At 52.8% G+C, this 24,703-nt stretch overlaps 7 protein-coding genes across 7 annotated transcripts; 5 read left to right on the top strand and 2 right to left on the bottom strand.

Moving 5' to 3' along the window:
* Window positions 1–171: 171 nt before the first annotated feature.
* On the bottom strand, window positions 172–2,343 carry Z520_11129 (uncharacterized protein; the record flags this gene model as incomplete). The annotated part of the gene is made up of 10 exons (XM_016781618.1): window positions 172–502; window positions 559–575; window positions 624–744; window positions 792–881; window positions 955–1,054; window positions 1,101–1,394; window positions 1,458–1,689; window positions 1,739–1,925; window positions 1,982–2,034; window positions 2,092–2,343. The coding sequence occupies 10 exons, from the start codon at window positions 2,341–2,343 to the stop codon at window positions 172–174; spliced, it is 1,677 nt and encodes a 558-aa protein (XP_016627195.1).
* A 1,335-nt stretch (window positions 2,344–3,678) lies between these two features.
* Window positions 3,679–4,071, top strand: Z520_11130 (uncharacterized protein; the record flags this gene model as incomplete). Its single annotated transcript, XM_016781619.1, has 1 exon — window positions 3,679–4,071. One exon carries the CDS (start codon window positions 3,679–3,681, stop codon window positions 4,069–4,071), a length of 393 nt encoding a protein of 130 aa, XP_016627196.1.
* A 1,490-nt stretch (window positions 4,072–5,561) lies between these two features.
* Window positions 5,562–7,432, top strand: Z520_11131 (uncharacterized protein; the record flags this gene model as incomplete). Its single annotated transcript, XM_016781620.1, has 2 exons — window positions 5,562–6,051; window positions 6,114–7,432. The coding sequence occupies 2 exons, from the start codon at window positions 5,562–5,564 to the stop codon at window positions 7,430–7,432; spliced, it is 1,809 nt and encodes a 602-aa protein (XP_016627197.1).
* Window positions 7,433–7,819: 387 nt separating this feature from the next.
* Z520_11132 (uncharacterized protein) lies at window positions 7,820–9,655 on the bottom strand (the record flags this gene model as incomplete). The annotated part of the gene is made up of 3 exons (XM_016781621.1): window positions 7,820–8,720; window positions 8,776–8,957; window positions 9,011–9,655. The coding sequence occupies 3 exons, from the start codon at window positions 9,653–9,655 to the stop codon at window positions 7,820–7,822; spliced, it is 1,728 nt and encodes a 575-aa protein (XP_016627198.1).
* A 1,415-nt stretch (window positions 9,656–11,070) lies between these two features.
* Z520_11133 (uncharacterized protein) lies at window positions 11,071–15,541 on the top strand (the record flags this gene model as incomplete). Its single annotated transcript, XM_016781622.1, has 2 exons — window positions 11,071–14,227; window positions 14,277–15,541. 2 exons carry the CDS (start codon window positions 11,071–11,073, stop codon window positions 15,539–15,541), a joined length of 4,422 nt encoding a protein of 1,473 aa, XP_016627199.1.
* Window positions 15,542–16,855: 1,314 nt separating this feature from the next.
* Z520_11134 (uncharacterized protein) lies at window positions 16,856–18,397 on the top strand (the record flags this gene model as incomplete). Its single annotated transcript, XM_016781623.1, has 4 exons — window positions 16,856–16,888; window positions 16,941–16,974; window positions 17,037–17,434; window positions 17,486–18,397. 4 exons carry the CDS (start codon window positions 16,856–16,858, stop codon window positions 18,395–18,397), a joined length of 1,377 nt encoding a protein of 458 aa, XP_016627200.1.
* Window positions 18,398–19,146: 749 nt separating this feature from the next.
* Window positions 19,147–20,532, top strand: Z520_11135 (uncharacterized protein; the record flags this gene model as incomplete). The annotated part of the gene is made up of 1 exon (XM_016781624.1): window positions 19,147–20,532. One exon carries the CDS (start codon window positions 19,147–19,149, stop codon window positions 20,530–20,532), a length of 1,386 nt encoding a protein of 461 aa, XP_016627201.1.
* Window positions 20,533–24,703: the final 4,171 nt, after the last annotated feature.

Below are 24,703 nucleotides of genomic sequence, written 5' to 3' on the forward strand. Positions count from 1 at the left end.
GTTCTGGCAGATGTGGCCTAGATTTGGATGGGAATTAAAAGAAGGCGAGGGATAGAAGTAAAGGTTGTTCTATTCTCTACACAATCCATACCCAGTTGGATGTTCATCTCCCAGTCTACCATGTCAAAGCCCAGCAGACCTCCCCGGTTACTTGACCAAATCTCTACCTGATCAAATCTTCGCAGCTCTTCCCTCCGACTGTGCCTTTTTACACGGCAGCTCTCTCCTCAAGATCTTGCCCGATGGTGTCTTGGGCAGACTGCTCAATTCAAACACTCCCCCGCGCAGCTTCTTGTACCCCGCCACTTGCCCGTCAGCCCAGCTGCGGATTTCAGCAAGCAGTCCCTGCTTCTGGGACGCCGGTGTGGTTGCAGGAAGTGTCACGTATGCAATCGGAAGTTCGGTGGCCTGCTCGTCCGAGTAGATAGATGTCACGGCGGCGTCCACCACCGAGGGATGTCTCAAGAGCAGGTCTTCGAGTTCCGAGGGTGGCACTTGGAACCTAGCATCTAGTCAGCATTGTGCCCAAAGCCTGAATATGCCTAGGTGAGCCTCTACCCCTTGTATTTTATCAGCTGCAGACTGGTTAGCTCGATATCAACAGTGTGCAGGCCTGCATTTACCTCTTTGAGACGATCTGTAACCCAGAAGTTGCCATTCTCATCCACCCGCATGATGTCGCCAGTCCGCAGCCAGTCATTGACATATGTCTCTCGCGTGGCTTGTTCGTTGTTGTAGTACCCCCTAGCTACTAGTCAGAAAGAGGGAGGCCAGACGGAGCAATAACTGACATCATTGTCTGGGGCCCTCTAACCCAAAGTTCGCCTTCTTCACCAGGTGCAACATCTTTCAATGTCACTGGGTCGACAAGTCGAAGCTCCCTATGTCAAGGAATGGACAGATCAGAACAGAGCCACGTGCAGATGCCGGCAGAGACCTCAAGGAGATACATACGTCCCGCAAACTGGCTTTCCTGCCGTCCCAATGTTGTTCTCATCATCAAGGGGACTTTGCACGAGCACCGTCGGAGAACATTCAGACATTCCATACCCTGCTACTGTCAGCAACACATCTCTCAAGCCATGCTCTGGGTGGCCGACCCTGCACGATCTTGACATCTCTCCCGAACCTTGCCTTCAGTTTCATCTGGAGATCTCTTTTGGTCGGAGCTGCTGAGATGAGGATGATCTTCATCGACGACAACTCGTACTTTGCCGCAATATCCGAGTTCGCAAGTTGGATGGCAACGGGCGGAACTATGTGCGCCCAGGTTGCTTGGTGTTCTTCCATCTTCCGGCAGAACAAGTCCAGGTCAAAGGCCGGGATTCCGCAGGAGAACGAGCCTATCCACATGCCGTTGAACACTACAACCCCAAGGCCATAGACATGGCAGTCTGCCGAGGATTGCTGTCAGTCCTCCTGAACTCATACTGCGACACTCCGAGTTGGGCCCTTACATGGGGGAAAGAAAACCTCGCGTGAGGCATGATTCATCATCCAAGGCATTGAGATGCGTGTTTGGAGGATATTCGAGACTACATTGTAGTGTGACAATTGGACGCCTTTGATTTTTCCCGTCGTCCCAGATGAAAACACAATCAGGCCAGTCACGTCTTTGGTACTCCTCCCTCCAAGGTCGAAAGGTGGAAGCGACTGGTCCGGAGTCTGGCCGGCGATATCGTCGGGAAACTACCAATATCAGGTCGTCATGTTCCACCCGTGGCTGGAAGAATCTCACCAGTTTGAGATTACCAGATCTTCTCAGCACCGTGAACACTTTCGGACGTGCACTTTCTTCCCAACCCAGCTGCTGAAACGCAGCATTGACAGCCTCAAGTTTGCTTGGATCAATGGCAATATGGCTAGGCTGGACAAGTGCCAGAGCATGGGCAATGTCTTTGGCTAATGAGGACGTATTGAGTGGTCTGTTGGCGATTTGCGTAAGATATCAATGATCCTCGAAAGCCCTGGGCAGACATACGAGAAGATTGCTCCAAGCCACAGCGTTGCATGCGCAAGAATGATAAAATCGGTCTATGACCGGACCCATCAGACCAAGCAGGAGATTTCTCGTTCTTGCAGAGAACATACCGAGTTGGGAAGGATGACCAGCAGTTTATCCTGTTCCTTCATGCCCATTCTGTACTGCAGTCCCCACGCGCACCTGGCAGCTTGCTCTCGGAGACCGCCATACGTGAGACTCTTGTTCGCGATGGTATCGAGATGTACCACTTTATCAGCAGGCACGGAGTCGGGGTTGTACTTTGTCATTAGTAGTGGGATTGTGATCTTGTCATCGGGAGCCGGGGGGCAAAAGGGCCCCGTCATGATATGTGCAGCCATCATGCGCGGTTAGAGGACATGAATTAGATGCCCTCGAGTCTAAGGGGCTTTGCCATTTTGTAAGTACTCCCAGAAACGTCAAACCGCACTTCTGACGAGGCCTCTGGACTCGGCCGAGGCAGTGGACAAGATAGAGCACAGGATATGGAGCACTTCGACACTTTTTCCCGTCAAGCCCTTCAGGTGGAGCAAGGTCTTCCAATGCTTGAAGGATTCGACTCCGCATTGGCAGCAACAAGACCTCGGCATGCGAGTCAGTCATCCATTAGGTTGAAGCGGAAAGAAAAGAGACATCTCCACGATGTGGTACACCCAGCGTGTAACCGTTCGAAGACAATATGGAGTGTGCTTGGTATCATAAAGTCCTTGGAGATTGAAGTAGTGTAATTGTCGAAACTTTACCATCATCCAAGGAGTAGCAATGGTGACTGCAAGCTTTGCTCCTTGGCCATGTCTATGTTTTGAGAACCATCTCGCATAACATGTAGCCGGTGAGATTGATCTTTGCACGACATCATAGCAGGCGTTGAAATGAAGTGTGTCTATGGGTTGCTTTATAGTATCGCCTTACTAGCCTGCTAGGGTCAGCGCCTAAGGAGATTCAGTCCAAAGCAGAGGGCGGCCTCAGTGACATCGAGGGTTTGTCGAACCTGGACCCAGGCACGATGGGATAGAGCAAGGTTCACAAGGTTCAGGTGGATAAACCAAGAGGTTGACAGAGGTCGAGGAGAGCGCCGATCGAAGGAGACATCGTTGGAATAGATGGATATTGAGACTGAAGGGCCTGAGGCAGACAAACAGCCAAGCACCTCAGTTGCAGGCACAGGCGCAGACACGGCGCAGGTGGCAGCTCGCAGGCGAGCGCAGGCTAAATGGCCAAATGCGGGGGTTGATATTTTGAATCCCCAATTCCAACTTCTACACGCAGCCGTCGCAGCTCACCACTCACCACTCACCACTCACCTACCATCCTCCTCTGTATTTCATGCCTTCACCCTCCTCGCTTCCCCTGCAATGGGCTTGGGGTTCACTATTTTTATCCCCTCAATCCCTACGGGCAGTCTGCCCTGCCGTTTCTGCCCTGCTTCTCGCTTATCAGTGCTACATCATGACATTGCCAATGCGCTCGTATTCGGGAGAGCTATTTTCAGCGTCCTTCACACCACTTGCACTTGTCCAGTTCATTGATTGAATACTCAACGCTGCCAGCCTCATCTGTAAATTCATGCTAACCGGCCCTCAGAAACTACAGTTTCACACAACAGCATACCTAGCTAATCCCAGACAGCTTGACGGCCTCACAGCTTTCTAACAGTCAAAAATATCATTGCGAACATGTGCTTCGGAAATAGCCAGACTCTCGACGATCCGACCCAACCTGCCGCACGCTCCACCAAGCTGTGGGGTCGCGATATCTACGACCCTACGCAACAGCCCATTCACACCACCGAATCCAACGACGCTGAAATGAGCAAGGCGCAGGACGAAAGCAAGAAGGAGCGGAAAGGAAGCCACAAACACCGTCCAGAATTTGTCGATGTGACCGATCAAGATCACGAGCCCAGGCCCATAGCAAGGACACTCTCTGGCGCGGAAGTTGAAGCAGCGCGCCCCATGTCAAAGAAGAGCGTTCAGAACAAATGGCGAAGCAAGAATTCAGCCGCATACACCTATGCCCAAGGTGCTGGAATGGCTGCGGGTGCAACCTTCGCCGCCAATGCAATGTGATCATGCGCCAAAATCCCGAGTGCATGATTGCTGGATCCAGAAGAGCTCGGACGGAAGTAGGTACTTATGCTGGGAGATGTTGTGCGCTATCTTTGTTTTCTATCTCGGTGGAGCTTCACGCCGGCTGTCTTGTGAGTGGAGGGAAGCTACCTATGTATATGCGGACTCAGATATCCCTGGAGATGAGGTCGCGTCGAATAGGTAAACAGTGCGAGTTTGGGTTTGGATTATTCATGATGCAATGATACGAGGATGCCAATAGCAGATCTGAAAAGAAATGGACCTGCTCCATTCTTGTTGACTTGCTTGACTTGCTTGACTCACGGCGAGATATATTCCCATAGTGCCCCTGGAATTGTCAGCCGTCACGTGGTCGGCCCGACTATTGGTCCGCAGTCCACTTTGTCTCGTTGCACCTTCAGCCATTGTCTCCCCTTTCAACGAAACACTTTCCCAAAGCCGTATCAACGACTCGCTTGACCAGGCGAACGATCCCTTGATCTTCCGCCATGACGCGTGCCGCGCGCCATCAACAGATTTCGGCTAGTCGCCAGCATTTCGAAACCCGGCAGATGCAATCTACGAGTTTGACTGACCTGCGTGATATCTCATGAGGTCGTCTGGCTTCCAGGCAGACACACGTCTGGGCGGCCCTATGCCATACCTCAGAACAGAAAGACTAGAGGCCTGGGCAGCAGAGAAAGCAACGAGGTGACTCATGAATCGAGTCGGGTCGCTTCTAAGGGACGTGTACCATTATACCGAGACCGAGTACAGGCGACTCATAGCTTCTCGTACCCTCGTGTCGACTCCCCACAGGGCGAACCTGACTCTCGTATCTCGTCGCTTTCGCCTATAGCCACCAATCATCGTCCAAACCAAAGGCGTCTCTTCCGGAACAAAGGAAACGAGCAGAGCCGGTTCAATGACACTGGAAAATCGTCCATCGTGCCCTGATGTGGTTCCACAAAACAAAGGGGGCCTCGTGCATATCTATGGGCGGCCTAATGTTGGTCCGCCGGTCAAAGTCGGCGTTCTCGACAGCATTGCACCGAACCACCCAATGCTAGCGTCGTTCAATTGTTGCAGCCTCGTCGCTACGCCCACATGCAGCGCGATGATGTGCTCGTCCTGCGTCCACGGCGAGGGCGCTGTTATGCTTCCGAGAACAATAGTCATTAGTGATTGTGATGGATACCGTTCGGCCGAATTAATATTCATTTGTGTGAGTATGAAATGGTATATATCGTGGTCGGGCGGTTTGGACTATATTCGCTGCACCAACCCGCTCAAGCCAAACAAGGTACTATCGTCGCCTCCCCTTTGTTTGCTGTCTTCCCAATAGAACCAGCTGGGACTGTCTTGGTGCCCACGTATCCCATTGGCGCAAAGAATCTTGAGAAAATCCATAAAGTCCGTCCTGTTCACTTCCGAACCTCCCCTACCTTACACTTCCCATCCATCAAAGCTGCGAAATACCTTCCTCCACAATGGATGTATCAGCCGTGCTTGCTGAGGAGACAAAAGAGGGACCTCCCACTCAACAGACACAAGCATCTCAAACATCATCGTCTTCCGCCTCCATCACTTCGGAAAAGGCGGACCTCGAAAACAACAACAATGGCACCTCCGCTTCAACCGAGTTCACCATTTCAACCCAATTCATTCTGGCCTTTGTTGCTCTGGCAGTATTAACGCTCATGGTGGCGCTTGATGGCACTTCAATCAGTGTTGCCCTCCCGATCATCGCCAAAAAGCTGCACGGAACAGCCATCGAAGCCTTCTGGGCTGGCACATCCTTCCTCCTCGCCTCGACCGTCTTCCAACCCAATTTTGCGTCGTTCAGTCATATCTTTGGAAGAATGCCGGTGATCATGGTCTCGATTGCATTGTTCTTCATAGGAGTCATGATGGCGGCCTTGTCGAATGATTTCGGGCTATTACTCGCGGGGAGGGCGGTCCAAGGTATTGGTGGAGGTGGTAAGTCAACATCTCTTTCCCCTTCAATTACATCTTTGATTCTGACTGGGAATCAAAAACAGGTGTCATGGCCATGACCGAAATCGTCGTCACAGACCTTGTCCCTCTCCGTTACAGAGGTCAGTGGGCCGGAATCATCGCAGGCATGTGGTCCATTGGCTCTGTCTCCGGTCCCATCATTGGCGGCGCCTTTGCCCAAGTACAATGGCGGTGGATTTTCTGGCTCAACCTCCCCTTCATTGGCATTGGCTCCGTCATGATTCCGCTGTTCCTCCGCCTCAACGTCGTACCCCAGAGCATTGCCGCGAAACTGCGGCGCGTGGATTGGGTCGGCACGGTCATCTTCGTGGGCAGCATGACGAGTTTCCTAATCCCCTTGACGTGGGGTGGCGTCATGTACAGCTGGTCGTCGTGGCGGACGCTGGTGCCGTTGCTCGTCGGTGCTGCGGGTCTGATGGGCTTCTGCTTTTACGAGAGGTACCTCGCTCCCGAGCCCTTGCTGAGACTGTCGGTGTTCGGCAACCACACCGCCAACATTGCCTATGTCACCACAACCCTCCACGGCATGGTCCTCTGGTGTATCTTGTACTACCAGCCACTGTACTTTGAAGCCGTCAAGGGCTACACACCCGTGGTTTCTGGAGTTGCACTCTTTCCCGAGACCTTCACGGTGGCGCCCATGGCGGTAGTGACGGGTCTGCTGATCACCAAATTCGCGGCGTACCGCTGGGCCATCTGGGGGGGCTGGGGCATCGCGACGCTGGGCCTAGGCCTGTTAACGATCCTCGACGTCGGCACGACCATCCCACAATGGATCTTCATCAACCTAGTATCCGGAATCGGACTAGGCATCCTCTTCCCCGGTCTCCAATTCCAAGTCCAAGCAGCCAGCTCCAACAAGGACATGGCCTTCGCGGTCTCCATTTTCGTCTTCTTCCGCTCCTTCGGCCAAGCTTTGGGGGTCGCCATCGGCGGCGTCATCTTCCAGAACCAAATGCTCTCCAACCTGCAGAAATACCCGGCCTACGCGAGCCAAGCGTCGGAACTCGCAAAAGACGCCGCCGCCTTGGTGGAAATCATCAAAAACACCCCCGCCGGCCAGGGGAAGCTGGATCTTCGCACCGCGTACACAGACTCCCTGCGCACCGTGTACATCGTGCTCACCGCGCTGGCGGGCTTCTCCCTCGTTGCGAGCTTGTTCATCAAGGCGTACGATCTCAACGTCGGTCTCGAGACGGAGCAGGGCCTGATTGTGAGCGTCAAGAAGGTCAGCAGTGGCGCCAAAGCTCAAGGCGACGAGGAGATGGCGGTCCCGGTCGACCACCGAGGTGGGGAGCAAGAAGTCAAGGCTGAAGGTGAAGATGTGCGGACATCGACTTGAGGGGGGCTCCCAGAACCCACAGCTGAAAGCGTTTGTATGCAACCTTTGACTCTCCCCTTTCCCTTTTTTTCCCTCTATGATGGATAAAATCGCCTAAGGGAGGGAAAGGAGGTGTGCAATGGATGAGGGCATAGCGAAGCGGGCGGCGTTCCGTGTTTCTCCCATCATGACTTGATACGATAGACGTGGACTCTCTAGATAGATCTCTCTTTGCTCCTCTCTCGTGGATACTCCCCTTGATTTGGTAGAACTGTACAATAATATTAGTCCAAATTCAAAGATATAATGAATACTCAAGGTCATGTTCCCTCATAATCTTTTTACTCTTTTTTCCCTGATCTCAAATGGAAATGCAACGATGACACCTTGCAACCTTCTTTACAACTCCTAAGAGGCATGACCGTTGGCATGACCATTCATCCCAGCATCAACCCTCAAGAACACCACATCGACCTCCTGGCCCCTCTTAACTTCACATTTCACCCCAAACCCATCCACTGCCTGGTCCTTCACCTCTCTGGTGGCCTGTAACTTGCCGTCGACATAGACAGCCCAAGTCCCCGGCTCCAAACCGCGAGCCACAGGCCCAATGCTCACAACCTCAGGACACGCTCGACCCTCAAAATCCCATCCTTTAACTGTAAGGACCAGCGCGTGGGCGTCTTCGTCCCACGCACCGCGAAGGACGCCGACTCCGTGTTCCTTGCCGGCGAAGTCGAGGTTGTCGATCCACGGCGTGCGACCCAAAAACTCCCTCGTCCAGGGCTTTTCGTACATGATGCGCTGCCCATCCTGGACATTGAGGCGTGCGTATCCGATCGCCGCGTTGCCGCAGAAGGGGGAGACGTGTGTCCACTTGACGCCCTCGCCGTCTTGGTTGTCCTCGGTGAAGATAAAAGGCGTGTCATTGCGCGGGTAGAACAGGCCACCGTTCTCCCATGTGGGGTTCAGGTTTTTGTCGGCATACGCTAAAAGGCCATCGAGAAGCGCTGTCTGACCAAGTTCAGAGAGCCACTGGACCACATATCCGAAACAGGGTTTGGTGTACGGGAACGGCGGCGCTGGCTTCTCCGCAAGATCGGCTTTGGCGAGTTCAATGGCTTGCTGGAGAGTCTCTTGATCGGACGTAGTCGGGGACGCTGTCGCGGAAAGTTTGCGGTAATGGTTGGCTACAATGGGCGGTTGCAAGCGGACGCGGCCGGAGATGTTGGTGATGAAGCCAGGGAACTGTTTCGGATAGAGACTCTCCACAAGTTGAGGATTCCAGGAGTGCATAAACGCACCTCCCCTAAGGGTTGGTGAGTTCGAAGTCCTCAATGGGCCAAGGCAGTGAAAATGCTTACCACGCGGTCCAGCCCACATCTGTAGGAGGGACGATGTGATTCTGTTTGACCATCCAAAAATCCACAAAGAGACCATTGGAAGAAACCATGCCCTTTTTGTCCCAGGCGGCCCTGTACTTGGTCAGAACCTCTTCGACCTTGTTAGTACCGTCCCGAGCGTCGTTGTATCTCATTGCAATGATCTGTGCCACAGTCAGAAAATGTAGCACGCCAACACAGCGCGGGGTGGCTGTACTGGAAATTGGTTGCAGACGACAAAGACCACATTTGGCTCGCAACAGACGCCGACCCATCCATTCCTCTCCATTTCCCTAGTGATGGCTGCCTGCAGGCTGCGATTGTCGTAGGAGAAAGTCTCGTCACCGAGCCCGTAAAACATAGGATCCCATTTGAAAACAAGGGACTCGGGCTTCTCGAATTCATCATCGTCAAAGAGCATGGCGTAGAGGCTGGTCATCAATAGAAGGTGACCGCTGTACATGATGTTCTCTCGCACGACAGGGTCGGCCCACGGTTCTCTGAGCTTTTGCAAACTCGGATCTGTGCGCCTACCGCCCAGACTAGTGTTGAACCAGTATGCCCAGACCTCCTTGCGCAACATCTTATGGATCAGCTGGCGGAGGAGGGGCTTGAATATCGAGCGCAGAGCTGGTAAATGATGATAGTGAGTAACACCGACGGCATAGGCCATCGTGGCAAGTTGGTAACGATAGGCGTCTAGGAACTCTTGAAGGGGCTCTTGAGCGCCCATCTTTGCCCACTCTCCATCTGGCTGGAAGGCAAGGTTGTAGAAATGGCGCAGGTGGCCTAATTGAGCAGGGGACAATTTGGGATACTGGGAAGGATCAAGATGGAGGGTTTGAGGGACGGAGTCAGCCATGTTTGCAGCAAGAGTGCCTTTGACAAACTGTTGCCGTAGAAAAGAAAGCCGTGGGGAAACCAACCGTCAGCGACAACTCGTTCCTATATAGCAGATTCGAAGGATGTGTTAAGGCCATCTGCAGTCGTACCTGAGCTGAGACTAGATTTGCCATTGGAACAGCTCATGCCGTGCCCGTTCCCACATCAAGCGGCCGACAAGAGCGGACCGTCTTGGCCGTTGCAGAGCACACTGGCAGCATAACAGAGCATTCGGCACTCAAATTCGGTATAAGACGAAGACAACTCGCAGGTTGTTGTGGGCTGTGGGCGAAGCCTCTTATGGGCCGTGATTGAGTTGCCCTCAAATTAGCAAATGAAAATCCCACTAATTATGTCTTGTTCTTATCCTTTTGACCCGTGTAACAACCTCGAAGTTGGCTCGCTGATTGAGGGATACTCGGCGTTATCTACTCGGTACTGCCTCGCTGCGTACCTGCTCGCTGGTACCTAAGTGCAGAGGAATTGGTGGCCTTGGCGGCCCAGGGAGTTCCAGGATCGGCGGCCGCGTTAGAGTGCCACTGGGTGGAAGAAGTCGGGCGAAGCGGGCGATGAGCGGATGGCGTCTGGCTTCTGTAACTTGTTCAATTGGCGGGAGGTCAGTAATCCGATGAATAACAGGGAAGTGGTTCATTATTCGTGGGCAGGTTGGTGACTGCGGCTCGGTAGGTATAGGTACTTGAACAATGCACACCCTCTTACTTTTGTCCCTGAAACCATGGCAGAGTGGAACTTGATGGTGGTGATGATGATCTGAGGCTGGGACGACACAATCCGGGGCCGAACATTCACCAGACGTGCATGAGGGCGTGAGAGAAAAAGCGGGAAACAGGGAAATGCAGGGAGAAGGGGATGGGGAAACTGAGGGAAATTTCACTTTCCCATCCAGCGCCCATCAATCGCCCATCCACCGCCCATTCAGTGCCCATTCAGTGCCCATCCACCGCCAATCCAGCGCCCATCATGCTGCGCTAGTGCCCACCTTGGTAGACACGGCTCGTCCTTATCACCCGCTCATCTACAGTATATACCGCGGGCAGAAGAACGCAGTCAAAGCCAACCTTATTACAAGTCCCCTGAATCCTGTATACTCACCGAGTACTCACCGAGTACTCACCGATGTCTGCTTTTGTTATTTCCTTTGTTACTGCGCGCTGCAGGACAACTGGGTGGCCCGTGAATTGAGACAGAATTGAGACACAATCTGTGTTCGTTGTCTTCAGTGCCGCCTACGTCACCACGCATTTCGCTTGCTCGTGGCTGAGTCCCACCACTGACGCCCACTCGCCTACCATCCAACAATCCGAGATCTCTGGGTACTCGGTACAAGGTCCCTCTCCTCCCATCGCCCTCCCAGCCACAACTGCTGCTTTGGAAATGCTCCGTGGTGATGTCGACGTCGATGTCGACGTCGATGTCGATATCGAACCCAGACCGCCCGACCATGGTATTCATCTACCATCTCTAGCCACTACCGCTACTCGCCCTGGGTACCGCAATGCCACCACGTCTTCTGCCTCCGATTTCTTTGTCGACCTGCCCCAACTCCCCATGGCGACCGAACTTGCACTTGCCGCCCTTGCGACCCTACCGACACCAATCCTCGTTCTCTCCTCCTTGAAGACTGTCCTTTTGGCCAATTCGGCCGTGGGAAGGTTGCTGGGGGCGGATCAAGATGATCCTGACTTCAACGTGAACGACTTCCTTAAGGGTCAGACGCTGTCGCAGTTGGGCATTGACATGGTCTCAGATGGCGGCGTTCCAGTATGGGTCAGCTGGGAAAGATTTCTGGACAACCTTGCCAGTGACTTGCATTCTGCTGCACGAGACAGACTCCCTTCGGGGAATCTACTACGCGATGTAAAGAGCGGAGAGACAACTCCCATGGGTGTTGCCGGAACCGCTGCAAGAGGTAGGTCACCGATGCAACGTCGTACTGAAAAGACTCAAGACACTGTGGTCGACGTGATCATCTCCGGCTATCATGATCAAGCACCAAATCGCAACGCTCGTCAGAAACATAACAAGACCCATCGTAATGTCCACACCACCTGTCGAATGATAATCAGTATCTGGGAGTTGGAAGGACAGCGATATTTCACTTTGACGTTTACAAGCTCCGGGGGTCACGCCCCCCGTAAGCCTTTGTCACACTCATTCGGCAATGCTCGTCAGCCCTCGTCCCATTCAACCAGGTCATCCCGTTCATCACAGTCCCAGACACCTGTCTCCTCCACAGGAACCTCCCAGATCACTTCGCCCGCTGAGCAGCCGCATGCCGGTGCTTTCCCTCCCATCGCCCCTCCAGCTCAATGTTCAGTCCCGTCCGCCCCAGCAGACTTTCAGAAGGTTCTGAAGATGAAGAACGCTATGTTGAGCGCAATCGAAATCCCCCTTATTGCCATGTGGAAAGATGAGAGTGTGGTCTTTCCGAATCTGGCCGCTCGCAAGTTACTGGCAGTCGAGACTGATCCCACGTCGGATGAGTCGTACGATTTCATGTCGCGGTTTCGCCCATGGACTGCCGATTTCTCTCGAGAGCTCCAAGAGGACACCAATCCCGTCCTCGCACTGTGTCGAACGCAGCAGCCCTTTACAAACTGGAAGATTGGCTTAGTCAATGAAAAGACGGGCAGAAAGTCCAGTTTCGACGTGAGTGGACACCCTGTCTACGACGAAAAGTCAGGGGAGTTTCTGGCAGGCTTGGTAGCTTTCAAGGATGTCACAGAGTACACCGAGCAGATTGCACTCCAGACAGCAGAAAACGAAGAACAATTCCGCCTCATCTGTGATATGATGCCACAAATGATCTGGACCACGAGAGCTGATGGCTATCATGATTATTACTCTAGAAGATGGTATGACTATACTGGTCTGACTCCCGCCAATTCCTTGGGTCAAGGTTGGAAATTGCCTTTCCATCCAGAGGATATGCCTGAAACCATGCGTCGATGGCGTCATGCTGTCGCGACCGGAGACGAGTACATCACAGAGTATCGCTGCAGAAGGTTTGACGGCCAATGGAGATGGATGCTCGGGAGAGCCCTGCCCATGCGTGACCATAAGACAGGCAAGATTCTGAAATGGTTCGGCACGTGTACAGATATCCAAGAAGTTGTCGACGCCAAGGTTTCTGGACAAAGAGTTCGACGGCAATTGCTGGATGTGTTAAAACACTCACAAATGACAATGTGGATTCTCGATCGACACCTGAATGTGAGTTTCCATGAAGGTTCCTTCGTTATGGGGGATGCGACAACCGACAGAATTATTGGTGCCCCTGTCCTCGACGTTTTGCACAATCATCTTACTCCACAAGCCATTGAAAAATTCCGGGAGGCTCTGCTCCGCATCCTATCAGGAGCATCCGATCTGGAAATATGCGAGAATGAGGTGAATTCTAGATGGTTTCGATCCAAGATGGTACCGTTGAAGGGCAAAACAGGCCCTAATAGGGTAGAAGATGATGACTATATTGCTGGAGTCATTGTCATTGGATCCGACGTTACCTCCCTCCGGCACAAAGAACAAGAAAATATTATATTGCTTGCAAAGGAGACAGCGGCTAAAGAAGCGAGCAAGATGAAGAGCAGCTTTCTTGCCAATATGTCTCATGAGATCCGGACACCCATCGCAGGAGTGCTTGGAATGTCGGAGCTGCTCATGGATACCTCCCTGGATCTGGAACAAAGCGAGTTCGCCCAAAACATTCAAAGGTCAGCCAATTCTCTTCTTACCGTCATTAACGACATCCTGGACTTCTCCAAGATCGAGTCCGGCCGGCTTGACATTGAAGAAGTGCAGTTCAGTCTCAACCACGTGCTCCGCGACGTTGCCAAAATGCTTTCATTTGCAGCTCAACGCAAAGGACTCGAGTTCAAAAGTGCCATCGATCTCAGACGATCTGAGGACCTCATTGTGTTGGGCGACCCTGGCCGAATACGACAAATTCTGGTCAACCTTCTGACCAACAGTATCAAGTTCACTTCCAAGGGTTTCGTCATGCTCAGCACCCGTGTCGTTTCCGAAGTCAATGACACGATCACAATTGAATTTTGTGTCGAAGACAGCGGCATTGGCATAGAGGAAGAAGTCAAGAAGAGGCTGTTTAGACCATTCAGTCAAGCCGACTCAAGCACCGCAAGGCGTTTCGGAGGGACTGGTCTCGGCTTGACGATATCCAGAAACTTGGTAGATCTGATGCATGGGGTAATTCGCCTGGATTCCAAGCTTGACGCAGGAACCAAAGCTATCTTCAGTATTCCGTTCAAGAAACTTGAATATCAAAATGGGTCCACCATGGCTGAGCTCGAAGTCGGGACGATGCCCGATCGGGCACAACCAGACTTCTCTCGCTCCAAAGATTCATCAAAAGAAGAAGATCGAAAAGAGCACAAGATTATGACCTCAACCAGGTCATCAGGAGACACAAGCGAGGGCGGTGATCATGCTCAAGCGATGCAGTCAAATCCAGGGGTCGAATCTCCCGAGGCTGAACTTGACAGAGGTCAGATACATATAATGGTCGTCGAAGGTAAGCAATGGGCAACCAACACATGTTGGTTCGAAGCTGACGTTCTCAGACAATCCTGTCAACCAGCAAATTGCCCTCAGATTCATCAAAGCACTGAGGTTTTCTACTATTGCGGTGTGGAACGGCAGGGAGGCCCTTGAGTATCTTCTCAAAGCCACTTCGCGCGACCTCACTCCGGAGCAGTCGCAGCAATATCCGACTCCTTCACTTATACTAATGGACTGTCAAATGCCCGTATTGGATGGTTACCACGCCACACATATGCTTAGGCATCACGCGCCATTCATGGACATTGAGACGATCGCAAAAATTCCAATTGTGGCCATGACCGCTTCGGCGATTCAAGGCGACCGGGAAAAGTGTGAGAAAGCGGGAATGGACGACTATATGGCCAAACCAGTCAAGCGTGCTCTATTAGAGAAAACCATAATGAAATGGATATCCAAGGCCCGCAAAGGCTACAGGCACCAAAATTGGCCAGAAGCCTCCACAGAATCCCAGCGACCATCACTCGGAAGCGGGTGCACCGAGCATTCGTCGACTTGCGCCCAAATTGATGCTATCACCGCCGAATTCTATGCTCGCACCGGAACAGCAAGCAGCCTGCCTCCTGCGGCAAATGACCACCCGCCTGCCTCAGCGCTCGGTGCTAGTATTGTGAATGAAACAGCCGCTGCGCTACGGTCTAATATTTCCAGGGCTATCCTCGCCGGGGAAATTCCAGGAGGTGGAACAGAAGGAGACCGAACAATGAGGAGAGTCGAGGCTGAAGACAAAGCACAGGCACTCCGGGACGCCAAGCTGATGTCAGTGACCGATCTAAATCATGGCCAATCGATCATTGCTCCCACGATCATGGTAGACGGCAGCTTCGTGCCGAATCCTCACTCGTCCGATCTGGCCCAACCGGCTGCTGGAGATGCCGGACCTTCGACGACAATGGCTTTGACGGAAGAGAATGTCTACCGCTTCAATAATACACAAGACCACAGTCCCATAGTCATGGGAACCCTTTCCCCGGAAATGAGGTCTCAAATGTCAGTCTACCCGCTCTCAGAACTTCCAGGACCACCGCCAGAGGGTACACTTGCTGCAGTAGACCTGGCTAGCGTCGACGCCAATGCCGAGGTCCTGTTATCGTCGATGGTGGAAACGGCAGAGTCTTCGACTCCGCCATCGGAAAATATCAGGTCATCTGCAAATCCAAGTAGTGTTCGGCCTCAGACCCGACAAGATGTGGGCGGGCTGGTTCCCGACAGTCGACGGAGAAGCGACTGGAGTATGAGTACAGCCCGACCAGAGAAAGGCCGATAAGAGCCAATGATGCCGGCAAAAGGAGTCTTGGATCCTCGATTTTGAATTGCAGGAACGTGACCACGTTATATCATGAAGTTTACATCTTTGGAGAACGTGGGACTGGAGGGCGGCTTGGTTGGATCAGAAAAGCAAACAATTCTTTGACGGGCTATGGCCATGTACATGTACGGAGTACGGAGTACGGCTCGCGCAACAGCACGAGAAATTGCTTGTGTGCACCTTGTTGTCAGATGGAGAATCACGATCACAAAAGCCCGCTAGGTTCCAAACGCTGAAGGGGGAAAGAGGACAGGATCGGGAGAAACATGAATTACGAGATGGATGATACCCACAGTGGCATGGAGCGTGATATGGTCGGGATCAAAGCCTCGGGAGCAAGACTTTCAACGGTATGAATGGTACTGAATGGCTTGAGGTATTGTAAATATCTACGGGGTGCGATGAGGACGAGTACATCAGACTGTGTGGGCAGTGGTGGGAGCTGAAGATATAGGAGGCATATATATGTGTATTCGATAAAAGCACATACTGACCACTACCTAGGTAGGCACCTCCCCGCCGAGCTTTTACGAGTGGGCGGTTAGTGGGCTCCAATCCTCGTCTCCATTTTGCCCCTCCCACTAATTCATTCCCCCCCTAGGCACCACTGCCCGTCCGCGGGCCCGCCCTAGATGGGTAAGTGCGTCATAAGTTCCAGGCGGCAGCGTGGGCACAGTTGAACTCTCTAGTGGTCGTCAGGCAGCAATGACTCGGGCTGTTCTCAGCCTTATGGGCGTTGGGAGAAGCTGATTAGGCTGGTGTAACCGGTAGGCTCGCCTGCTGCAGCCGCCCCTCCGCCCCTCACTGCCTCTACTGTCCGATAAGGAGCACCACCCGAACTAAGCAACTTGTAGCTTCTACTCTCTTTCTTCTGACGGCATCACTCACCTTCCAGTAGCAAGCTGCAGGTGTGCGAGGCAGATCTGTGGCCCAGCCGCCTAGCGTGTCGCGAACCCGTGGACAGGCACCATTGACCTTGGGATCCTCTAATGGGAAGGGACTGTCCACATCACATTTCAGGCTTCAGGGAAGCTGGTGACACACAGCCTCATCTTCAACTGCAAAACAAAAAGTCCCCCTCCCCCTCCCTCCCTGTCTCCCTCCCTCTCAGAACAAGACCATTCACCAAACCATGCATCTTTCCTGTCCACCTGAGCAAACTTGCAGCACTCTTTCGCGCGCAATCATTCTTCTCGGTGCTGCTCATGGTCCTGCACTTGAACGTGACACCGCTCAGCCTCTACTCCTCCTGAGCCCATCTCCGCTTCCACAATGTCGAATCAGACCATCTTGAGAATATCACGAGTAAGAGGTCGCTCTACATGACTGTGGGACACCACTGACGAGCCGTGCGCAGGAGATTACCCAGATCCAACAGGGCAGTGACCTGTGTAAGTCATGTTCCAAGCAAGATGCTACCCACCTCGCAGCTTCAACTAACCGCTCACTGCAGCCATCGCTGTCGCTTGCCAGGAGAAGGACGTGCGCCACGTCAAAGCCCTCATCATCGGTCCCCACGGCAGTCCCTACGCGTTCGGCTTCTTCGACTTCGCCGTAAATTTTGGGTCAGAGTATCCCAGCAAGCCACCAAAAGTTGAGGCCAGAACCACAAATGCCGGTCGGACGAGGTTCAACCCAAACATCTACGCTAACGGGAAGGTCTGCTTGTCGATCCTGGGCACATGGCATGGAGAGAGACCAGGTGAAGAGTGGTCTTCTGCACAAGGATTGGAGTCGATATTGTGGTCCATCCAGAGTCTGATGAGCAACAATCCCTACGAAAACGAACCTGGTTACGAGAATGCCAAGGGTACAGAGGACAAGAGGATGAATGACCTGTACTGTGCCAAGGTACGTACACCTCCAAAGCTGGACTGGGGTTTTGGCTGAGGACAGGGCTAGATTCGTCACGAAACGCTCCGAATAGCAGTAATCCAGAAGCTCGAGGAGGCACTGGGCATCCAGCCAGATGGCTCACTGGCCGCTCCAGTGCAACCCACAGTCCCGTGGGTCTCCGAGGACGACGAGGAGGGTGGGCCTAAAGCAGACCCCTTGGAGGAACAAATCAAGCTCAAATTCGCTCCGTTCAGAGATCTCTTCAAGCGGCGGTTCCTGTGGTACTTTGAACATTACATGTGCACCATTGAAGAATATACGCCCAAGAACAAGGATGGCTCCGACTTTGTGAAGATGCCCTTTGAAGGCGGAGGTAACAACATGGAAGGCAAGTTCCGATACACTGAGTTGGGTAGAAGACTGGTTCGGATCAAGGAGGTGCTTCGCACAGAAACCGACAACTGGGCGACTGAGGGATTGGCGTTGAAGGAACGAGAGGCGACCAAGGCAGCGGCAGCCCAACGACAATTCGAACAATTGGCAGACTACTTGAAGCGCAAGAAGATGCACAACGTGGCTGTTGAGCTGGAAAATGAGAACCCTTTTGTCTGGATCATGACCTACTTTGGCAGACCCAGCACCCATCTGGATGGCGGGATCTTCAAACTCCGGATGGCGGTGAGTCCTCGGTTTCCGGCCGAACAGCCTCGTGTCAAGATGGAAACACCCATCTTCCACCACAGGGTGTCCAAGGATGGTGTGGTATGCTATTTCCCCAAGGAAGCAGATCAGCTACGGAATCACATTGAGAGCATCGTCGAGGCGTTGGAAGAGGAAAGCCCGCCGTATGACCCGAGGACGATTGTGCACCCGGAGGCTACCAAGTTACTTTGGGGCAGCGAAAGTGATAAGAAGAGGTACTTCCGGCAACTAAGGAGATCGGCGCAGAGGACAACGGAGGAAGGGATGGACATGTGACATGCACATTCTAAGACCTGACCACACCTCAAATCGATCGGTACCGTGGCTGAGGTCGAGCTTGAAAGACGACAAATATTGAAAGGGAAGACTTCAAGGATGAATGCGAAATTAAGAGCCATGGTGCTTTTTCTGCAACAAGCATGGGAGTCGGGAGATGTTCAGGGCTGCACAGATTTACTCTGTATACTTGAAAAGAACCAGGACCATCAGAATGGCGAGTGGGGGGCAACCTGAGCTGGATTTGGCGTTATGAAATAGCAGTCACCATCATATTCGTCCATCCTAATACCGAGACCTGGCTCTCGAACATGGCGCGATGATGTTGAAAAGGGGAAAGGTTGTTTTGAGATGGCCGTTTTCTTCTGCTTCATTGGTGTTTATTCGCTGTAGTCTGAGAGAGGGCTGCCTTTACATGTCAGCTTTCAGATTCCTAGCCTGTCTATAAGGAAGTCACCCAAGTCGTAGAAGCCGATTCCTTGGGATTTGGTGAGGAGCTGAATGAGGCCCAGTGAGGCCGGCCACTTGGAAGGGGATAAGCCACGAGGCTGCAAGGCTGCGGCCTGCAAGGCTGGGGACGATTATGTAATGCTGCACGCCACGAGGAACATTTCAACTCCGGGGCTGCGACCCACTTTTCCAGGAACAGATGCGCATCCCTGAAATTTGCTAGAGAGGATCTCGAGTTCGAGCTGGTTCGACTCCCCTCAGTCCAAGCCAGATCGCCTTGAACTTTGCCCTTCAAAACAATGGAGTCAAAAAGGGAGTCTGAGGTTGACATGACGCCGCGGTCCTACGGCACCGTCCTGGTGGTTGGAGGCTGCGGTTTCTTGGGTTCGCGACTCGTGGATCAATTGCTCAACTTTCCCTCCGAGGACGCAGATTCGGAGTACTTTGCAGCCTCGCCCCAGCAGCGCAAGGGGACAAACGGTGTCGCGACCGTCGATACTTCAAAGACACCCGCCTCTACTTCCATCCCGACCCCTAATCCAGAGAAATACGACATCAACACCCTCCTTCCCTCTTCCTTCCCATCCCTACGCAGTCGCTACCCTCCCACAGACCAGGCCTCCACGTCCATCCACGTGTTGGATTTGAGATGTACTCAGCACATCTTTGCCGGTGCGACCTACCACTCCGCCGACATCACCGACCCGAATTCCCTGCTGGAAGTTTTCCAGAAAGTCAAACCCGACGTCGTCATCAACACCGCGTCTCCGTCGTGGGAGGCCCCTCCGGCCATTCTCCGAAAAGTGAACATTGACGGAACAAGGACACTGTTGGAGGTTGCTGGCGGGAAGAGACACGGCGATTGGGGCGGGTGTGTCAAGGCATTTGTCCACGTCTCGAGCGCGAGCGTGATTCACGACGGCGAATCCGACCTGATCAACGCCGACGAACGATACCCCTACGTGTGTCCGAACCCCAAGGAATACTATTCCGAGACAAAAGTCCTGGCTGAGAAGATCGTGCTCGAGGCCAACGCCAACCGGGACTACAGCAATGGCGGTAAGATGTTGACCTGCGCAGTCCGTCCGGCGGGCATCGTCGGGGAAGGTGATCGTGGGGGATTTTCGGGGGGCATTCTCAGGACAGCATCAGTTGCACCGGACTGGCAACTCCATATCCAATTGGGAGACAATGCAAATCTATTCGACAACACCTATGTATACAACGTGTGCTTTGGGCTACTTTGCGCCGCGCAGGTCCTCCTGAATGGCGGCCGGTTGGGAAATGGGGGGTCGTCGGAGCATGAGAGAGTCGACGGCGAAGCCTTCAACTGCACAAACAACCAACCCGCCTTCTTCTGGGACTCGTCGCGCTATCTCTTTTCGCGGTACGGCCGGACCATCAACCCGAACCGCATCGTCGCCTTACCCATCTCCCTGGCCAGCTTTGTCGGCGGCGCCGCAGAAGTTTTCAACCACCTGACAGGTCGAAAAGGCAAGCTCAACCGCCAGACGGTCAAATACGCCACAATCTCGAGGTATTACTCGTGCGAAAAACTCATGGAGAGGACCGGCTATGTACCCGTGGTGGGACTGGACGAGGGGTTTGCGCGGAGTGTGCATTGGTTCAAGAGGGATGAGGAGCAGCAGTTGAGGGAGAAGGGGGAGTGGAAGAAAGAGCAATAGATCATGGGGAAAGAATGAGACGGGACGAGACGAGATGGATAAAAGTCCTTTGATGCTGAAAACCGCTTTCAATGCAGGGTTCGTGGCATGTCCATACAGCCCGGGCTACCGCGCTCGCCAGCACTGGGCGAATATAAATGGGACTCTCACAGGCCAAACCAGGGGAAGAGAAGAAAAGGGGTCCATTTTGAAATTGAGGACAGAGATGGGTATCTTCTTGATTTGGACAAACAAGATAATGAGCGGAATATAGACAGACTCTGGCGTCTTGCGGTGGGTTTTTTGTCGGAGGGGAGGTTGTCAGTCAATCCTACTCGGTACATCTACAGTAAATATGGCGGATATACCTCGTACTAGAAAAGGCATCATGCATGAATGAATGAAACAGATTGCTACAATACGACTGATTTGGTTGAACACCTAGATGAAAATCCTGTCTCATATACAGACCGCAGGGCAGAGCAGGGGACGGGACAATTAATGGAAGAAAGTACCTAATGATTGCATTCCAAAAAATTGACATCATCCGTGTGGTTGGTATCAATTCCCCATGCCATTGCGCTTTTGTGTGTCCGGTGAGGAATTCCACTCGGCCAGATTTCCCGGTGGCGTGTTTCGTCGGGGACTCGTGATGACGAGAACGAGAGTCTCCGTTATTATGTGTCAGCTTTGCCATTGCGGAATGAAGGTTCAAAGAGTGAGAAGCGGTGCGTGTACCCGTGTACAAACAAGGACCCTCGTGTGTCTGGCTGGCGTGGCGCGTATAAACTACCTGTAGCCTGTAGGGGCGTAGAAGAGGGAACTTCGGGTCCGTATCCCCCCCGTATTCCCCCGTGAGACGTGTCTGGAGACAAGTCAGGCCACAGGACCCAAAGATGGGTCACCGGTCAGGCAACGACTGCTTGGGGAGATTCCAAAACCAATTGAATCGAGCGGCCGGACGGAAAACGCATTTGAAGAATAATACCAGAGTAATCAGTGATGAGGACGGACGGGGAACCATCGTATACCGAGTACAGCAGGGAAAGGACCTCGAACTCGGTATGGACCTCGGGTATTCATCGTTTCTGCCCATGGTCCCCACGGCTGGTTAACATATGCGGTAGCGGAAACATACTGTCTCGTGTTGGGGGAATCAGAGCGACGAAATATGATGAGAAGAGGAGGAGGCAACACCGTTGCGTTGCGTGATGACTTGGGGGCTATGGAGCTGTAAGTAATGTAAGGAGGTGGTCGGGATCAGATCCTCTTGTTGGTCATCATTGTCATCAGGATAGGGAGGATATCGCAGTGGGGGACGACATCCCAGTGCATTCCCCATCCATGCAAAGGTGCAACGACGGGCAAGACGGCTGAAACTTGGAATCAAAACCACTTCAAAGCGTGCGTAGTCGGTGGACGATTCCCGCCCAACAGGGGGTATATCACCTATGCTTCCATCCTTGGCACTGTAGAATAATTCTTGGACTTGCCAGTGGAGAGACCAGACTCTGCAGGAGGAGACATCGCCTTACCACACTTCCAATCAGTCGTTTAGGCATCTGCTCACCTTTCTCGTGTCCATGTCCCAGTTTGATCGCCGGCCGGTATAACCTCTCAATCGGACTGGAGCATGAAAGTCATGCTGCATGCATGCCACTCTTTGCAGTGAGCTGGCGTGCATGAGGTGCTATCGGAGACGACGATCAGATGGGGGTGCTCATACTTCCGATCTCCTTTGGAGAGTCCCTAGTAGACGATTGGACACGCAATGTTGCCCCTGATTTTCCGAACAGGCGGCGAAAATCGATTGTGAATCCAGGTGTTTCCCAGACGTTCTTCAGGACGAATGCGCACTGGGTACTGGAGCAGGGAGCCGACCTTTTCCGCTTTTGACAATTGAATATCGGGGAGAAGCCTCGCCGTCGTCCTTGGTACCACTAACCACTATTCGCCGGGGCCATCTGCCTTTTGGGATATGCAATCAACTTTGACCACAGAGCAACAGAGGCTTGGTCACAAGTCCGTCATGGTGCACCAAGGACTAGGACAGATATGCAGTCCATTGACCCTTACCTGGCCTTATTCCAGGCAATGTAAAGAGAAAAGCACTTGCAGTCAGACCTCGATGGGTGCTTGAATGGAGGAGCTCGAACAGGAGTCTGACCAACCTCTTGCAAGCTGCAAGCCAAACGAAAAAGGGTTACGTCCAGCTGTTTCTGCACCAGCTTACCGAGACAGGATTGACAGTGGAAGGTCGCAAAATAAAATCCTGCCCTGATAGTGAGTGTATCGCGCTGCATCCCCGGCGCGACAGCTGGTAAGAAGAGCACGGCCTTGAACGGAAAGGAATAATTGAAAGCATGAAGATGCAACCAATCCAGCGTTTGCAGGAATGGCTGTCGCGGTCCCCATTTCCCTCGGGTATGGCTGAGAGGCATATCATTCGCGAACAAAAAGTCCCTTGCTGGGAGGTCGTGTTTGGTAAGATAGGGCCAGACTCCAGAGCACATATCCGCATATTTCGGCTGCTTCATGCCGGTACGCCGTGCTCCTGCGACTTCTCGAAACTCCTTGCTCGGCATTTTCCGAAACCTTCGCTGACTAGATTCAGAGAGGACATAGTTTCGGCCTTTTGGCGGCCATTTCTGCCTCTCCTGCATGGACTGGAAAACAGCCTTTCCTGCGCTGCCTCTGTCGAATAAGGTGTCTGATTCTGCCCTGTGGTCAGCTTGAGAGTTGCCAGGGAGTACAGTCCTGATGTACTCCCTACAGATGTGGATAAACAACCCTCCTCTTCCGAGAGGTCACTGTGAATCCCCCTCCCACCATCATCGTACTGGGATATGGTCAATTTGCAAGGTCCAGTGCTGAGGTGGGTTTGAAAGCAATGTCTGGCAAGAGCAAACCTTTCTCCAACTATGCTTTCTCCAAAAGCTGCGAAAGCAAGCTATGGAATGTCATCCGAGTTACCTTCGAATTGGCTTACGAACTTGTATGTGGCTGAAGATCGCCAGGGCCGAGATTTTTCGTAAGACCGTTCTCAGAAACATGAAGCACTAGTTCCAACCCTATTGGTAGATGGCTTTCACTGCTGAAGGAAATGTGATTGAGCTTAACAGCGCGTTGGCCAGACGAGACTCAAACACTGAGGAGACGTGTAAGCAAGCGGTCACTGGGGCCTCTCGGCCTCCTTGTGGAATCGACGCACGTGCTGTGTAAAACATCAGAACTGAAACCATTCGGGGTTCCGGTGTGGACAGAAATGGTGCTCGGCAGGATGTCATTCCCACGGTAAAGTTTTGAGATACTCGTGGAAGCACTTCCATCATCCTTCTAGGCCTGTCCATTGAAGGATACCTCTACCCGGGTCTGAAGCGGGAACAAGGGGGAAATCAGCCTTCGCAGGACGCTTTTACGAGAAGGGAACACGGTGAACGCAAAAATGAAGAGCACGAGGGTTGCTGTTGCAGAAAAATAAAGCACGGCAGTCGTCATGCAGTAGTGCAGCCTAAGATGGGGGAGATGATTGGCGCCCTCTTTTGAACCGTGCCAACCGAGGAGACGGGTCAGCTGAGGGCCTTGTAACCTCATTTGTGAAGCCAAAACTGTTTTCATGGAGAGGCAGAGAGGGTGCAGTAGCTCCGGATTCGACATGGAGATCGAGCGACTCTGGAACTCTGGAAAAAAGAAAAACAGAAGGGTGTAGTGGTAGAGGCTGGAAATCGGACAGGATGTCTTTTTTTTGACCATCCTTGTACACCCGAACTATTGTGGACGAGGCCACCAAGTTTGTGGGATCTAGAGAGTGCATGTCGAGGTGAGAAAGGGATCGGTCGCACAAAGGGTGTTTGCAGCACAAGCCCAGGGAGATGACACGCATCCTTCGAGTTGAGGAGGGTTGATTGGACCGGTGGCCTTTCCCTGCTTGTTTCATCCAGCGTCTGAAGAAGTTTGAACGCAGCCAAAATTCCTGGGGTGCACGGGTGTCATACTTAGCCACGGTGCCTGGGGTGAGAGCAGAACATCCGATGACGAAGGGGGTCCTGCAATGACTGCGATGACCGCAATGGACCTGGCGAGTTTGGTGCAGCCCTGTCCGACAGTGGAGAGGGTGAGAGGGGTCGACGGGCACCCACATTGTGTTGTCATCATTCCAGAAACATTGACATTATTTTTTTTTTGGGTGCAT

Source organism: Fonsecaea multimorphosa (genome assembly GCF_000836435.1).
Source record: "Fonsecaea multimorphosa CBS 102226 unplaced genomic scaffold supercont1.36, whole genome shotgun sequence".
Taxonomy (NCBI): domain Eukaryota; kingdom Fungi; phylum Ascomycota; class Eurotiomycetes; order Chaetothyriales; family Herpotrichiellaceae; genus Fonsecaea; species Fonsecaea multimorphosa.